General features: G+C 40.1%; 1 protein-coding gene across 1 annotated transcript; it reads right to left on the reverse strand.

Annotated features, from left to right (window-relative positions):
* Positions 1-15496: 15496 nt before the first annotated feature.
* FIBIN (fin bud initiation factor homolog) lies at positions 15497-17533 on the reverse strand. Its single transcript, XM_010592175.3, has one exon. The coding sequence runs from the start codon at positions 17096-17098 to the stop codon at positions 16463-16465; it is 636 nt and encodes a 211-aa protein (XP_010590477.1). The 5' UTR covers positions 17099-17533; the 3' UTR covers positions 15497-16462.
* Between the last annotated feature and the right edge of the window lie 1052 nt (positions 17534-18585).

Consider the following 18585-nt stretch of genomic DNA (forward strand, 5'->3'; position numbering starts at 1 on the left):
AGGGTGACATCTTTTCTCTTCAACAGTTTAAAGAGGTCCTTTACAGCAGATTCACCCAATACAACGTGTCATTTGATTTCTTGACTACTGCTTCCATGGGTGTTGATTGCGGATCCAAGTAAAATGAAATCCTTGACAACTTCAATCTTTTCCATTTATTGTGATGTTGCTTATTGGTCCAGTTGTGAGGATTTTTGTTCTTTTTGCCTTTGATCTTCATCAGTAAGTGCTTCAAGTTCTCTTTGCTTTCAGCAAGCAAGGTTGTGTCATCTGCATATCACAGGTTGTTAATGAGCCTTCCTCCAATCCTGATGCCTTGTTCTTCTTCACATAGTCCGGCTTCTTAGGTTATTTGCTCAGCATACAGATTGACTAGGTATGGTGAAAGGATACAACCCTGATTGGTTTAAAGTCAGGAAAGGTGTTGTTGTTGTTAGATGCCATCAAATCAATCCCAACTCATGGTGACCTTATGTACAACAGAATGAAACGTCTAGTCTGGTGTCATCCTCACAGTTGTTCGAGTCCATCCTTGCAGCTATTGAAAGAGGAGAGAATAGTTGCTACAAGTTGTCTCTGACTCATTGCAATCTAATGTGTGTCAGAGTAGTACTCAGCTCCATAGAGTTTTCAATTGCTGATTTTTCAGAAGAAGATCTACAGGTCTTTCTTCTGAGGCACTTCGGGGTGAACTCAAACTGCCAACCTTTTAATTAGCAGTCGAGTGCATTAACCGTTTGCATCACTCAGGGACTCTGAGAGACAAGAAAATGCCCTATGCTGTGAGAGGTTCAAGCATGGGCTGTATAATCACTTGGCAGGGATGTTATATTATAGGGAAGATTCAGACTTCAAGCATGAGCTATATAATCACTTAGCAGCGATGTTATATTATAGGGAGGAATCAGACTTCTGGTGACCAGGTAAACAGGATGAGCTTGGCACTCTGGGTATATGATTCTGTGACTTCTTGACTTTAATACTAGGAGCTTATATGACACTGGGATACATTTATTCACCTATTTAGGTTTCAGCTTCTCCATCTGTTAGGTTATTTTTAGCTCTAATGTTCTCGGTTAACGTAGCTCTCAGGGCCAAAACTATACCCAGGGATGTAATTACAAGTACAGTTTTATTATGATTTTAGCCTGACAGAGGTTAATATAATTTTGAGCTCTTCAGTTTCATCTTCAAGTTGTCTAGCTCAATCATGGGAACATGAGTCTGGGATCAAGATCTCCTTTTGCTAATTTACACTTCTTTTTTTCTCAGTTCAACCCAAAGTTTGCTAAGTTAACTTTTTGGGTCAGTGAGGAAGAACTCTCTCCATACCCTCTCAAACTCCTAATGTGGAGGCTTCTTGCCCACGTAGAATTAGGGTTTCATTGGAGAGAAGTACGAGCCAGATTGAGAAAGGCTAGTAGCCAGAGATGGGACTCAGGACAAGAGATCAGGGATAAGGCAACATAGGAGAGTTGGCATAGGCATCAGGTAATGTTCTGGACAGGTAACAGAGCAGTTTACAAGCAACCCTTGTGACAAGTTTTTGCAGCAATTACCTGGGAGGTGCTTAGAATGGAGTGCCTGGCACATAGTAAGTAGCATAAAATGTTATCTATTATTTTATTCAATTGGTATTCCATCAATCCCTGGAGTCTTGTTTTTTGCCAATGCCTTCAGTGCACCTTGGACTTCCTCCTTCAGGACCATCGGTTCCTGATCATATGCTTCCTCCTGAAATGGCTGAATATCCACCAATTCTTTTTAGTGTAGTAACTCTGTGTATTCCTTCCATCTTCTTTTGTTGCTACCTGTCATTTAATATTTTCCCCATAGAATCCTTCAATATTACAACTCGAGGCTTGAGTTTTTTCTTCAGTTTGAGAAATGCTGAGCATGTTCTTCCCTTGGTTTTCTATCTCCAGGTCTTTGCACATGTCATTGCTTTGTCTTCTCGAGCTGCCCTTTGAAATCTTCTGTTCAGCTTTTACTTCATTTTTTTCTGTTTGCTTTAGCTACTCTACGTTCAAGAGCAAGTTTCAGAGGCTCTTCTGACATGCTTTTTCGTCTTTTCTTTCTTGTCTTTTTAATGACCTTTTGCTTTCTCCATATATGATATCATTGCACAACTTGTCTGGTCTTCAGTCATTAGTATTTAATGTGTCAAATCTATTGTTGAGATGGTCTCTAAATTCAGGTGGGATATACTCCAGGTCATATTTTGGCTCTGGTGGACTTGTTCTAGTTTTCTTCAGCTTCAACTTGAACTTGCATGTGAGCAATTGATAATCTGTTCCACAGTCAGCCCCTGGTCTTGTTCTTACTGATGACGTTGAGCTTTTCCATCGTCTCTTTCCACAGATGTAGTCAATTTGATTCCTGCGTATTCCATGTGGTGAGGTCCATGTGTATAGCTGCCTTTTATGTTGGTGAAAAAGATACGTGCAGTGAAGAAGTCATTGGTTTTGCAAAATTCTATCATGTGATCTCCAGCATCACTTCTATCACCAAGGCCATATTTTCCAACTACCAGTCCTTCTTTTTTGTTTCCAACTTTCAGATTCCAATCACCAGTAATTGTCAATGCATCCTGACTGCATGTCCTATCAATTTTAGACTGCAGAAGCTGGTAAAAATCTTCGTCTTTGGCATTAGTAATTGGTGCTTAAATTTGAATAATAGTTGTATTAACTGTTATTTCTTGTAGGCCTATGGAAATTATCCTATAACCAACAATGTTGTACTTCAGGATGGATCTCGAAATGTCCTTTTTAACGATGAATGCAACACCATTCCTCTTCAAGTTGTTATTCCTGACTTAAAGAGCCATATGATTGTCCAATTCAAAATGGCCAATACCAGTCCATTTCAGCTCACTAATACCTAGGATATCAATGTTTATGCATTTCATTTCACTTTTGATGATTTCTAATTTTTCTAGATTCATATTTCGTACGTTCCACTTTCCAATTATTAATGGATGTTTGCAGCTATTATCATTTAGAGTTGTGCCATATCGGCAAACAAAGGTCCCCAAAGCTTGACTCCGTCGACATCATTAAGGTGGACTGTACTTTGAGGAGGCAGCTCTTCCTTGGTCATGTATTGTGTGCCTCCCAACCTGAGGGGATCATGTTTCCACACTACATCAGACAATATTCCCTTTTTTTATTCATAAGGTTTTCCCTAGCTAATTCTTTTCATAAGTAGACTGCCAGGTCCTTCTTCCTAATCTGTCTTAGTACAGAGGCTGCTGGTTTTTGAATATCAGTGGCATAGCTTACAGCATCACAGCAATATAAAAGCCCCCATACTGTGACAAACTGAACAGATGGACAAATGGATGCAGCACTGGAAGTGCTCTCACTTATGCCAAGAAATTTGGAAGACTGACACTTGGCCAACCAACTGGAAGAAATCCATATTTATGCCTAATTCCAAAGAAAGATGATCCAAACAAATGTGGAAATTATTGAACAATATCATTAGTATCATATACAAGTAAAATTTTGTTGAAGATCATTCAAAAGTGGTGCAGCAGTATATCAATAGGGAACTGCCGGAAGCTCAAGCTGGATTTAGAACAGGATGTGGAACCAGGGATATCATATGGATCCTGGATGAAATTGGAGAATATCAGAAAGATGTTTACCTGTGTTTTATCGACTATGCGAAGACATTTGACTGTGTGGATCATAACAAATTATGGATAACATTATGAAGAATGGGAATTTCAGAACACTTAATTGTTCTCAAGAGGAACCTGTATATAGATCAAGAGGCAGTCTTTCGAACAGAACAAAGGGATACTGCATGGGTTGAAGTCAGGAAAGGTATGCATCAGGATTGTATGCTTTCACCATCCCTATTTAATCTGTATGCTGAGCAAATAATCTGAGAAGCTAGACTATAGGAAGAAGAATGGGGCATCAAGATGAGAGGTAGACTCATTAACAACCTGCATTGTGTAGAAGACACAACCTTGCTTGCTGAAGCACTTACTGATGAAGACTAAAAACTACAGCCTTCAGTATGGGTTACGCCTCAACATAAAGAAAACAAAAATTCTCACAACTGGACCAGTAAGTAACATCATGATAAGTGGAGAAAATGTTGAAGTTGTTAAGGGTTTAATTTTACTTGGATCCACAATCAACATCCATGGAAGCTGCAGTCAAGAAATCAAAAGATACATTGCATTGGGCAAATCTGCTGCAAAAGATCTCTTTAAAGCATTAAAAGACAAAGATGTCACCTTGAAGATTAAGGGTCGCTTGACCCAAGCTTGGTGTTTTCAATCGCCTTATATGCATGCAAAAGCTGGACAAATGAATAAGGAAGATCGGAGAACGAATGTCTTTGAATTTTTATGTTGGCCAAGAATATTGAATATACCATGGACTGCCAAAAAAAATGAATAAACCTGTCTTGGAAGAAGTACAAACAGAATGTTCCTTAGAAGCAAGGATGGCAAGACTTTGTTTCATGTACTTTGGACATGTTATGTTATCAGGAGGGACTGATCTCTGTAGGAGGACATCATGCTTGGTAAAAGTAGAGAGTCAGTAAAGAAGAGGAAGACCCTCAACAACACGGATTGACACAGTGGCTGCAACAATGGGCTCAAGCATAACAAGGGTGGTACAGGACCAGGCAGTGTTTTGTTCTGTTGTACATAGTGTCACTATGAGTAGGAACTGACTCAGTAGCACCCAAAAGCAACGACATTATTTTATTATAACTTTGTTATTATTATTATCCTCTCAGTCTAGTACAGCAAATGCACATAGTAGGTGTTCAACAAATAGTTTTTGAATGAAAAGAGAAGTAAATGAACAGTCCCTTTGATGATAGCTTTTTAACAATGGTTGAATGGCAAAAGTAGTGGTTGCATGTTTTGGTGGTGGTTAGATTTTTACAGAGGAAATGGGAAAACCCTGTAAACCGTCACATCCTGTTAGTATTACATTGTTATTGTGAACTGTCAGTCCAGATTTTTCACTGAGATTCTTTTTACAGTGAAACTCTTGGAAATTAGAGGGTCTATGGAAAATGTGATTAATGGATAAATTTTTTTTATCATTAGTATGGCCTTTGCCACTTTCTAAGCCTGAATGAGGTTTTGTTTGAGTCAAACAGTTAAAAATTGTTATATTTCTAAAGTTGTTCAAATGGCCAAAATGCCTTTAATTTAGAAAGGAAATACTGCTTATTCATCCCTTGTATTTGTAGCTGAATATACATTCATATTAGCATTTTCTGGGCCAGATTGTCTGTTTTTGTACTGAAGAAGATGTTTGCCTGGGCATGTGTTGGAGGAGCCACTGTGCCCTATCTTGACTTCTTGTTCACCTATGCAAAGGCCTTTTTCCTTGCAGCCCAGGCGAGGAGTTCTCATGAGAAGAAGTAGAAAAGCCAGAGAATTACCAAGCTTCCTTCTCACTCCAGAAAACCTGCCTGGCTACTACCTGGGAAAAAAAAAGAAAGAAAAAAAAAAGTCGCTGCTGAGTCAATTGCAATTTCATTTCATGGCAACCCCCATGTGTGTCAGGGTAGAACTGTACTATGCTCCACGGAGTTTTCAATGGCTGATTTTTTGGAAGTAGATCAGCAGCATTTTCTTCTGAGTTTTCTCTGGGTGGGCTTGAACCTCCAATCTTTCGGTTAGCAGCTGAGCATGCCATCTGCAAAGCTACATGCAAATGCCCCCTGGTAGGATCAATGAAGCGAAGCCCACTTACATCACAGCTGAATCAGAACTTGGATCAGTCTCACCTCTTCCCTGGGAATCTTAGGGTCTAGAGACTTCAGAGACCTACTATCACTTAAACTCGAAGCAAGCCAAATCCATTGTTATCAAATCGATTCCGGCTCATAGTGATCCCACAGGAGAGGGTAGAACTGCCCCCACAGGGTTTCCGAGGAGCAGCTGGGGGATCCAAACTGCCGGCCTTTTGTTCAGCAGCAGTAGCTCACCATAGCTTTTAATTACTGTGCCACCAGGAATCCAGGGGTAGCAAAGCACAAAGAGGGAATCAGAGTCGTGTAAAGAAACTCATGTTGTCACCCTAATGCTTTCCATATTGAAATTACTTAGAGGCTGTTACCATAGCTTTGATCTGGGTTTCAGTCTTATAGGTCTAAAAACTGGACTTTTCCAGGACACCCAGGACCAAATATATGATTGTTGTTTTAGATGCCATCCAGGTAGTTTTTGACTCATACTGACACCATGTGACAGAGTAGAATTGCCCCATAGGATTTTCTAGGCTGTAATCTTTTTTTTTTTTTTTTTTTTAATCTATATGGGGTTAATCTATATGGGAGCAGATTGTCATATGTGATTAGTGCTTAATAAATATTATGAATTAATAAACTTACTCTCTTTCACGTGGTTGCCTTATTGCCAAGTTGTGATAGTTCCTTCACTGTAACTGCCTATATAACATCACCAGAGTGCCATGCATTTCTGAGTTTCTTTTATGTGTCCCACCTCCCATGCTCAAGAACTAAAGCAAAGACTCTGTTAACCTTAGGAAATGAAGGTTAAGCAGGTTCGCTAACTGTTATTCCCTGCCGCAGCATTCAGTCTGTGAGAGGGTTTGCAGTATAAATGCATGTATAGGCGTTTCTCTTATATGAAGGGGCACAAGCAGGCCTTTGGCTTCTGAGGAACCTGCTTAGTATTGACCTCATGCTAGATAAATGACAGTGGAATGAGGACCAAGGCTGGTTCTTAGGAAATACATAGAATGTATAGGGCTTTTTTTTTTTTTTTTTTTTTTTTTATAGGGCTTATTTGGAAAACATCTCTCTCACCTCAACCTAAAAACACACATGGTATCCCTTCTTAAATGAGGTTTCTTGGGTGAGCTCCACATTGTCCGATTGTGTGGGAATACCAAACCTGTTGCCGTTGAGTCGATTCCGATTCACAGCAACCCTACAGGACAGAGTAGAACTGCTCCATAGGGTTTCCAAGGAGCGGCTGGTAGTTAGCAGCCAGATACTTAACCACTGTACCACCAGGGCTCCTGTGTGGGGATAGTGGCACTTAGTTTTGCTCAGTATTATTGTAAACCCTTTCCATACATTGACTAATCGAATCCTTGCAAGAACCCTGCAAAGTATGTGTCATAATTTCCATTGTACATGAGAGGGATTCTGAGGCTCTGGAAAGGTTGTACAATTTGTTTAGGTTCCCCAGTTAATACGTCACAGAGACATGATGTGAATAGAGGCCTACCTGTACATCTCACGCTCTAACAGTGAATCTCTACTGTCTGGAAGTAGAAAGGGAGAGAGAGGAGAGAGAGAGAGAGAGACAGAGGACTCATGCACAAGTGAGCACAAAGTAGGGAAAGAGCTTGGCAGAGACAAGGGGAAGAGGGAAACCAGGACAGAAGAAAACTGACACTTGAAGAGTAGGCAAAAATATAATTCAGAGCAAAGTGAACCCATGAGGTTTTCTGCTCTTTATAATTTAATCTGTAGTAGAATCATGTGGAAAATGTTAGTGGTTGACTCAGTGGGGCTGCCAGCAAAGCCTACATTTTGAAAGTTGAGCAGAGTACCCACTTTTGCTTGGTCTTGGTTGAGAGCTGGGCAATGATCAAAGCAAGAGAAGAAGTTCAGCAAACACATTTCTTTAACTGCTTGCAGGAGAAAATTTTCACAACTGGAAAATGCAAGCCATACTTCCAGTCCCAGAGCATGGAGGCCTTACCTCATTAATCATAGATGTCAGGTCCCTTTCTGTAAACAGCAGGCTGTTGACACACAAAATATCTTCTGTTTTTCATGGAGAAGCAAAAAAGTAAGATGGTGAAATATACATGCCTTTAGAGCAAATGATTCCTAGAACAGAAATAGGATGTTCTCTCCCCTTACTGAATGTTAGGCAATGAGAAATTATGAAGTCCTTGTAAAGCACCAAGAGAAATTTTTTTTATATTTCCATATGACTTACTACTTAAAGCCCCTCAGAAGAAATATGCAGAGTAAATAAAGATGCAATGATGATGCTTGAAGTCATTGACAAAGGGTAGCAGTCTAAACTTTAGCACAAACGGTTATTTTTTCCACTGGTCAAATAGGAGAGAATGCCTGTAGTGGACTGTAATCTCCACCTTCACAGACAGCCTTGTCTATTCTAATCCATCAAGTAGGACAGATAGGGTTCAGGCTAAGGGTGGGGGGCAGAGTTAGAGGTTAGAGCCAGAGCAGTCATCTGAGCAGATGAAGCCCTTTCATATCCAGACAGCTTGATGTGGTAGGGGGTTTGGTGGTAAAGAACCAGGGGGAAGTAATCCAGCATCAAGTCCAAAGAAGGAAGCAGAGGAGAAATGGAGCCACTATTTGGGAAACTGGATCAATGCAGAAGCAGGTTGGGAAGGATGATGTGCATTTTCTGGGACAAAAGCAATAACAGGAGGGACCTATTGGTTAGGATCAAGACCAGTTCCCATCATTGTCACCCCTATCACCTTAGTTCAAGCCTCTGTCATGTCTCATGTGCATGACTTAGTAGTCACCATAAGGTTACAACTGGCCTTCCTACTTTCACTCTTCAGGCTAATCTTCCACAGCGGTCTTTTTCGAGTAAATCAGAACAAACCACTCCTCTGTTAAGGCTTTCCAGTGCCTTTCCATTGAAATTAAATAAAACCCAAACTTCTTATGGTGGCCATCCAGTTCCTACGTTACCTAGCCCTAACCTGACTTCAAGTTCTTTCTTTCTCCAGTTCACTCTACTATAGTCGCATTGATTTTTTTTTTTTTTAAATTCTTCTATCAAACCTACCAAATTGTCTCTGCTCAGGGAACTTTGTACTTGCTGTTCTTTTACCTGGAACATTCTCTCCTCTGGTTTCATTGTTGGCTTCTATTCAAGATTTAAGATGCAATTCAAATATCTCCTTCTCAGAGAGGTCTTTCTTAAATATCATATCTGTAATAGTATGTATCACTGCCTAACATTATAATTGTTTTTACCTTATTTGTTATTTCTTCCTCCCCTAGAGGAGACCTACCCGAGTCACGAAATTTTCATATTTCAATGTAAGATTAATTAGAGCATGGGTTTTTTCTGACTACTAGATCTTGGAACAGTGCCTGGTGCACAGTAGGTCTCGATGAATGTTTTCTGAATGAATAACTAAGTAACGAAAGGCAGGCCTGCATGGTAAATGGTGCCTAGACAAGGAACTTTCATACTTGGATCCAGAAAATTCTGACTGAACAACACACTAGCTGTACAACCTTGGGTCAGTCACCATCTGCCAAATGGTGAATGCCATGAACTGTCCTTGCCAGTTCAGTGTCTGTAAAAATTTTATGACAAAATGTGGTAATGAATGTGAAAGTGCTTTCAAAGTATAAGATTTAGCAACAGATAAGTTACTTTTCAGCAAAGAATCACAGTGATACTTGGAAATGAAAGGGGAAAAAAGGGTGAGAGAACTTGGGTTTGAGTTTCCAATTATGAAACATCGTATAAGAACAACTTTCATTTTACAGGCGTTAGATCCTAGAATAGGAAAGGGGCTTCGAAAAAGGAAAACCCCATAAGCAATTACTAGACAGGATAGGAAGCAGACTGCCTACGTTTGAATCTTGACTTCTTTCCTTTCTAACTGTGAGCACATAGGCAAATTACTTAACGTATTTGTGATTAAGTTTCCCTATCTGAAAAATTCAGAAAATGTAATACCTACCTGAAATATAATTCTGGGAGGATTATATAAGATAATGTACGGAAAATACTTTGAACAGTGCTCGTTCAATAAATATTAGCTGTTATTATCCCCATTTTGCAAATGAGGTGACTGGATTTCAGAATGTTTAAAGGACGTGCCCAAAGTTGCACAGATAATATGTGGTAGGGCAAGATCTAGAACCCAGAACCTCTGCTTCCTGAGGCATTATGGGCACATTTAAGGAGGAATTACAGAAAATTTATGCCATTAAACATTCATAACACCCACCATAAAAATTAGCTGCAAAACAATGTTTATTGTAATATTATTTTTTACTAAAATTGTTTATCTATCTGTCTTTCTGTCTGTCTATCTAGATATGCATGAAAAATACTGAAAGAACATAAACCAAAATCCTAATAGTGGATGTATGGCTTTGGTTTGAGATTATGGATGATTTTATCTTCTTTGTGTTTTATTTTGTTTGCTGTGTTTTAAGCATGTATGGTTTTTAAAATCAGAAAAGAAATTTTTTTTTAAAAGACAACAACAACAAAAACAAAACTCCTGAATGTGCGATGCTGCCAAATCTTTTATTTGCACTGCTTTACGCTTTCCAGGCATTTCTAGATTAGAATCTTACAGAGCTCTGGTAGAACCTTGTCCATGCCCAACCAATGTCACCTTGTTTCTGCGTTCAGCTCTTTGTGCAGGTGCCCATTTTCCTCACATGTCTAGATATGATTTCTATCCTAGGTGCCTCATATGGTCACTTTAAAAATGTTTGATAAACGACATATTCTTTGAGATTCTGCCTTTAAAAATAGTATACCTAAGCACCATTCCAGTTCCAAGATCATGAAGATAATTTGAAGAATACCATTGGTATAAAAAATACCAGTGTATTATTGTTACGCATTTCTGTATTTCTATCCATAACCAAGATTTCTTACCTCTCCAATTGTTTTCCCTTTTATATTAAAACATTTATAATCCATATTTAGCATTTCTCTTTCCTACCCAAGTAATATTTCCTTTCAAGAAGAATTTTTTTTTAACATCTTTTGGAAGTAGCGACATTACTTTTTTTTCTAAATTTTATTTTGCTGAGAATGTACACAGCAAAACATGCACCAATTCAACAGTTTGTACATGTACAATTTAGTGGTTGATCATATTCTTCAAGTTGTGCAACCATTCTCACTCTACTTTTCTGAGTTGTTCCTCTCTCATTAACATAAACTCAATGCCACCTAAGATTCCTATCTAATTTTTCAAGTTACTGTCAATTTGATCCCATTTAGACAGTTCTTAAAAGAGCATAATGTTCAACACAGGCCTTTTTTACTAGTTAAGTTAAGCTACTGTTTGTTTTAAGATGACTTCAGGGGATATTTTTAATTTAAGCTTTTAAAGATTATCTCAGGGAAATAGTTTCAGGGATTCATCTACCCTCCATGGCTCCAGGAAGCCTAGAGTCCATAAGAATTTGAAATTCTGTCCTATATTTCCCCCCTTTTGATCAGGATTCTACTATGGAATCCTCAATCAAAATGTTCAGTAATGGTAGCCAGGTACCATGCAGTTCTTCTGGAATCATGGCAAAAGAGGCAGTTCATGGATGCAATTAGCCACACATTCCGTATTCTCTTCCTATTCCTGACACTCCTTCTTTCTCGGTTGCTTCAGGTGAACAGAGACCAATTGTTGTGCCTTGGATGACCACTTGCAAGCTTTTAAAACCCCAGACACAACACGATGAACTAGAAGGTGGAACAAAAACACTACGGATGTTATCAGGCCAATTAACTGGGATGTTTCATGAAACCATGACCCTAAACCTCTAAACCAAAGAACCAAATTCCATGAGGTGTTTGGTTGTACATAAGTAGCCTCAGCAGCTACTCTTTTTTTGTTGTTGTTGTAAGTATATCTATCACACAACTTTTGCCAACACAACTTTCACAGATTACAACTTATTGACAGAAATTGTGACAGTCAGCTGTGCAATACCCTTAATCAATGCAATTTTTTCATCACTCTTAACCCCTGTTTCCTCCCACCCTCCCTCCTCTGGTAACCACTAATAAACTTTTGTCTTTATATATTTGCCTTTTCTTGTTTTTTTTTTTTTTAAATATAAGTGAGGTTATACAATATTTGTCCTTTCGTGATTGGCTTCAAGCGCCAATCATATTGTAGCATGTATGAAGACTTCATTTCTCATACTGAGTAGTATTCCACTGTATGTACGTACCACATTTTTTTTTTTTTTTAATCTATTTATCTGTTGATGGGCATTTAGGTTGTTTCTACCTTTTGGTTATTGTGAGTAGTACTGCAATGAACATTGGTGTGCAAATCTCTTTTCAACTCTGTTTTTAAGTCTTTTGGGTATATGCATAGGAGTGGAATTGCTGGGTCATATGATAGTTCTATTTTTAGTTTTTTGAGGCACCACCAAACTGTTTTCCACAATAGCTGTACCATTTGACATTCCCACCAGTAATGGATAAGTGTTCCAATTTCTCCACATCCTCACCAACATTTGTTATTTTTACTTTTATTTTAATCTTAGCTATCCTTGTGGAAGTGAAATGGTATCTCATTGTGTATAATCAAGAATATTTTAATAATCACCCTCTGAAAAGTGCACCAAAAAAATTTGACCAGACTGCCAGTGAGGGTGATATCATATCTTCAGTGAGTTTCATAGATATTTTTATTACTTACTAAAATAACTTATAATCTAAGTTTTAAGGCTACCTTCAGAAAGTTCTGAGCCCGTTTCCTTTGCAGAGTTGTAAATGAGAGTTTAGAAGGCAATGAAAAGGGTGTGAACCACTTGAACAGCCTCCTGATGTGGCCGTCCATCACACACCTGCACCTCCTTGCATCTGATGTTTCTATGGAGTGGCTTTGGTTGTTGCAGAGGCTGAAATAGCCTGGTGACCTTCACAGTAGGCTTTATAAAGACAGATTTCTGCAGAACATCTCAAGATAGGTATATGAAAGTTTGAGGGTGTGAGAATTAGTGGTTATTGAACAATGCAGCTCACAGAGAAAATATCAATGAATAATTCTATAAACAAAGGGCCTCTGAGTTTTGACTACCAGACAGTATCAGACATTTGAGTAGGATGTAGGTTGAATGGCCTGTAAAAAATAAAATCAAACCAGTTGCTGTTGACTCAATTCTGGCTTACAGTGACCCCATGCGTGTCAGAGTAGAACTGAGCTTCAGAGGGTTTTCAATAGCTGATTTTTCAGCAGTAGATCACCAGGCATTTCTTCCAAGGCACCTATGGGTGGACTCTAACTTTCAACCTTTTGGTTAGCAGTCGATCATGTTAACCTTTTGCACCACCCAGAGACTCAGAATGGCCTGTAGGGGACCACATTTGGTTGAACAGCTACAAGTCCCAGTAGGCTCTTCCCCTCCCCTCCACATTCTTTTTTTAATTTGATCATATATCCCACTCAGTTAAAAGTGAAAGCATAGTGGAGTGTATAAGACATCACACAATTTTAACTTCGGGTAAATTACTTTGGCTTTCTGGCCTCATTTATAAAAATAGTGATAATAACTAACAACAAGAACAACTAACATTCACCGAGGATTTACTCTGTGCCAGGTACTGTTCAAGAGCTTGACATGCACTAATTTTGTTTATAAAATGTTTTCCCCGTACAGTTGTAAGAATTCAGAGAAATAACCCAATTAAGTTCTTAGAATAGCAACTGACTAATAATAGTGAATTCCCAAAAAGTTAGTCACTTGATTATTTTTGTTATTATGTTCTCGTTGTTGTGGTTGTTGTTAGCAATCATTGAATTGGCCCTCTGACTCATGGTGACCCCACGTGTTACAGAGTACAACTTCTCCATAAGTTGTATTATAACTACTACTTCTATCTAACAAGTGCCTCTTGCTCAAAAAAATTTAAGAGGCCTTTTTAATCTTTGGTCTGTAGATGAAATTCCAAGGCTTTGCGACTATCCCAGAATAACTCACAAGATAGCCTAGTGCCTGGTTCATATTAAGTGATCAACAAATATTTATTGGAAATAATAGCCTAAATTGTATGGCTGAGTTCACGAGTTTTCAGGGAAGAGGGTTTACACTTTTATTTAGATTCCCAAAATATTTCGTGCCCTAAGAAACTAAAAAAGCAAAAAACAAAACTTTAAAAGAAAATGTGTCACCGTATGAGTAATGAAGTCATGACAAGAATAATGAGGAAGTGGGGAGGACAGATCTGAGTGGTGCTGGCTCCCCACCATAAGAAGGTTTGGAAAAACCCTGTGATGTTAGCTTCTGGGTTGGCAGTCTGGGAAGGCTCTTTCTCTCCATCAGGAAATTCCCATTTGCCCTCTGGAGCTATTTACATAAGACTTTGTGGGATTACTGGCTGTACATCTAGCCTTGAATGGGGTGATTCAATGCCAGATCATTTCATTCTGGTTTTGAAGGACTCATAGAATGTCAGCCCTGGAAAGAGCCTCATATATAATCTCTTTAAGATTTTCAAATTTGTACCAGATACACTACCACTCCCTTTCCCACACCCATGGAAGACATCTCAAACTGGGGACAGCACTCTGCTGAAGGTTTTGAATCCTTCTTAAGGTAATGCTGTATGCAACCATTACCGATTCACTGAAATTCGCATGCATGATGAAACCAGTTTTCCATGACTGTCATAAATCCGATATCCTCCTATTACAGTTGGGAAGACTAAGGAGGTACCTGTGGATTAGACCTGAGCACCGTGAATTGAGTCATATGAAGAGCTGTGATTCCAAACTACAAACATTTCAGTACCAAATATCTCCTCTGTCTCTGCTGTCATTTCTCTTTCTCTCGCTCTTCTTTTTTTTTTTTTGTAGAACAAACTAGGAAATCCCTTTAAATTACCGTTTACTTTTTTTCCACACAGGACTCTGAGGCCACTAAAAGCAGAGGACTGTGGACTAAAAGAAATTATAAATAATTATTTCAAGTATTATTCCATGATTTTTAAAATTTAAACGATTATATAATTAGGCAAAGTTTTAGCCCTCAGGCTACTCTCTTCTCTCAGCATCTTGAAAAGAGACGGCATCGTGTGGAAGTCCTATACTTCATCTAAAGGACCTGGATAAGTCAGTCATCCTTTTTGGGCCTTAGTTTCCCCAGCTATACCAGGAGGATATTGGGCATTGCCTAGGAATGGAAAACTGGGTTCCTTGTACATTTGAGCAAGCCAATATGGACATGTATTTATTTTCCTGCATGTGAGAGTGTGTGTGTGTGTGTGTGTGTGTGCGTGTGTGTGAAGGGAAAGGATATTTAAGGAAAAGGTGGGGACTTGTCAAGGGAAAGACATGGAATAAAGTGTACTCTCACCATTCAAAATCATTACTTAAATAACATAGGCTTGGCTTCAAAATTATTAAACATCCTTGTAGTTGTATAACTCAGAGATGGAGCCTTCCTGCTGCTTAATGAGGGCATATAAGGTATGAGCCTTGTCATTGTACAGAGCTGTACAGGAAAAAACTGGAGAAAACTGGAGATTTAAGCAGACCAGCAGAGATCAAATTTAAAGTTCTGGCACAGGCTGTTTTTCTTTTCTTTTGAAGAGCTTAAGGGTGGTCAGGGAAGGGAGGATTGCCAAATATGTAGGGATTCCTTCCTCTGCCTTCTTTATCATGTACTCTAAGTAAACTGGCTTAAATCCCATCCTTTCTTTCTGCTCATCTTTCTTCTCTTGGAATGTAAAAGTTACAGATTCAAATTAGAAAATAAGCCAGTATTGTATAAGAACATATTTATTGGCTGAATAATAAAAATTTAGCTAAAGAGTCACTGGAGACTTAGAATTCCCCCAACTTGAAGCACACGTTTCCAACAAGCGAACAGAAGCAAAACTCCCAAATGAGAAAGGATACATTGGTAACCTAAATCATAGGCATTTGGGTGGGAACTCAAACAACCTGCTTCTTTGTAATTGACTGTGGCACGGATGACAAAGCATAGATGTACAATGAGAGACAAGCACAGAAACTCTCCATAGTAACTCAGCACATCAATGTGAGTGTGTAACCACGACAGAGCTTAGACTTCTTTAACTTACACATACCCACAGAGGCATCTTAGAAATGTCCCTCCAAAGCTGATTTACGTACAGTTTCTAGCCAAATACTCTTACAAAAACACAACTCAGAGACCATGGTTAATAAATAAAGAAAAGGAGAAGAAGCAGGCCACTTCCACTGGCTGGCAGCCACGCAGAGCAGCACCTTGGACCTCTTTGAAAAACAGGCGACTTTGACAGCTTTCAGAGCCCATCAACAGAGAAGGCTGACGTGTAAAGGAACTGCGCACTATACTCTCTGTTTCCAGATGGTCCCCAGGATGGGGAACTTTAATCAGTTCCTACCGTATACATGGTGTCCTTTTAGATGTGGCTGAGACAGGTGTCTCTGCAGAGTTATAAAGTCCCCTTGGAAAGGCAGGAGGCATTGCTTTACATTGTTCTTCCCAGGCCATAAATCAATAGCAATCACATAAATAATGTAATGTGCAAAAACAAAACACAAAACCACTCAACTCTCGCTTTTTTTTCCTTTTGTTTTAGATGACCTCAGGTTCATTCTCAAAGTGCAAATCTGGACTATAAAAATAATAATTATCAGGGAAGCATGAGCCCCCTTGTCCATTCCCCAGCCTCCAGAGTGGAGCCATTGGATTCTGGCTTCCTGGCAGTGTGCCGTTCCATCTACACTTTAAGATAGTCGTTTTTCAGCCGCCCTAGCCGGGTCCCATGGCTCCTGATGGTGAGGGCCAGCAGCTCATACTTGTCCCTGAGTCCCACAGAGATGTCCAGTGTTTCCTTCAACAGGGACCTGGTGTGGACCAGCATCCCCAGGAAGTCCTCGTTCAGCCTGCCCTCCTGCCGGCTGTCCTGCTCCTGGCCCTGCTTGAACTTGATTTCCAGTTCAGTGAGAGACTTGTCTGAGTTGGAGTAAGCATCCCCGATCTGGTGGGACTCCCGCCGCAGGTACTTGCCATAGCTCTCTTCCCCATCCAGGTCATAGGAGATGCTCTTACTGATGCCCTCCAGGACACGCCCAGCATCTTCCACCTGGCGGCCCAGCACAGTGAACTCCTCCCTCAGGGTGAGGCTCAGCAGGCTGCTGGCCTGACTTCCCTCCCCCTGGGAGCAACGCCGGTGGTCACTCACCCGGAAGAGCAGCTGGCACTTCTCAGGGTCATCGTTCTCCTCATAGTCCCCGTCGGGCACGAAGTAGTGGTGCAGGGTCCCATTGGACATCTCCGGGTACAGAGGGCCGTCGAAGTAGCCCTGACACAGGTGGCACAAGAAACCCATCCAGAGGAACTTCAGGAATACCATCCTGGATATTCAGGATCACCAGGCACCCCAGGAGAAGACGTTTGGTCCAGGCGCAAGGAAGGGGGTCCCGTTGTCAGTCAATGTCTCCCTGAGATGGCCTCAGCCTCAGTCCCAGCCGGCTTGCTGCACCCTGGTCCCGCCTCCCCAGCAGGCTGCATGTGGCTGTGTGCACCAGTGTCTGGGTGGCACCGCCTGCAGCGGCGGCGCAGGATACACCTTTTCGCTGCGCTCTGCTTCTGAAGGTCTGCTGGTTCTTCCAGGGGCGTACAGTGGGGGGGGGGGGGAATCCCTTCTCCAGGGCTCTGGCTGTGAGCTGGGTGGGTTGCCCCAATCCGGTAGTTTCTCTTTGCTCCTGAGGGATGGAGCGTGTTGCTGGAGAGAAAGGCTCTTGCCCTCTGATACTATTTCAACTCCTGAACTGGGAATGCGGAGTTTTTCCTTTGGCTAATGATATTCTGAGGATCTCTATGCTCTCAAATTACAGCTGGTTTCGTCACTTGGAAGCCAGGGAACAAGTTTGGAAAGAAACCTCTCACCAGGTCTGTTATTAAAGGTACAGGGTCTTTTTTCAAAGATTGGAAGAGGAGACCATGCAAAGTAGAGTTTAACTTGAAGGTGAAAAAAGAGAAGATAAACAGATTCTCCACAGCAAAAACACAGGTTTGCTTCTGACATTGGGAGAGAGGTGGGTGGTTATTTGCGGAAACGTTGTTTCACAATTTAAAATAAATATTAGGTTGGATTTATTGAAGATGTCTTTTTAGCTTTTAAAAGTTTGTGACTTTGAAAGCAGATTTGAAGTGTAGGAAATGGCGGTTTGGTTTGGAAATGATTAGTTAATTAAAGTTGATAAAACCTGTGCTTTGTGAGCAATAAGAATATAGAAAAGTGATTAATGTATTGTTGCTAGCATGTATAAGAACGAAGGCTGACAAAGGGAATTTTACTAGCTTAATAAGTAAAAGGGCAACTGAGGTAATTGTTTAATTTTATGAAAAACTACCCATACTAAGCTCCTGAATTGCATCTTTAACTTAAAGCCTTTATGCTATTGCCTCTTTTCAGATTCCGAAAAGTCTTTCAAGAGTACTGGGCTAGTATTGTTATCCCCATTTTACAGATGGAGAAACCAAGGGGCAGAGTGCTAAGCAAGTTGTTCATAGCCAAGCAGATTGTAGTGGATCCAGCACAAACTAAGTCAGTCTTTTAATTTAATTTGGAAATCAATTTCTTCCTATTCCCCACCTCCTTTCCTGGCTAAAACCTACTCTTCTCTCACGTCGTAACTGTAGTGTCATTATCTCTGAAAGCCCTCTGGATCTTAGTTTCCCCCATCATTCCCTTTTATACCACTCTTTTCTTTTCCTTCATGGCTCTTGCCCTCTTTACAGCTGTACTTCATTCATTTATTTATTTATTTTTCTGGCCCTGTCTCTCCAGGTTTGTTTAAACTACATGAAGGTGGGAGCTGTGTTTACTTGTATCTC

Source organism: Loxodonta africana, chromosome 7 (assembly GCF_030014295.1).
Source record: "Loxodonta africana isolate mLoxAfr1 chromosome 7, mLoxAfr1.hap2, whole genome shotgun sequence".
Taxonomy (NCBI): domain Eukaryota; kingdom Metazoa; phylum Chordata; class Mammalia; order Proboscidea; family Elephantidae; genus Loxodonta; species Loxodonta africana.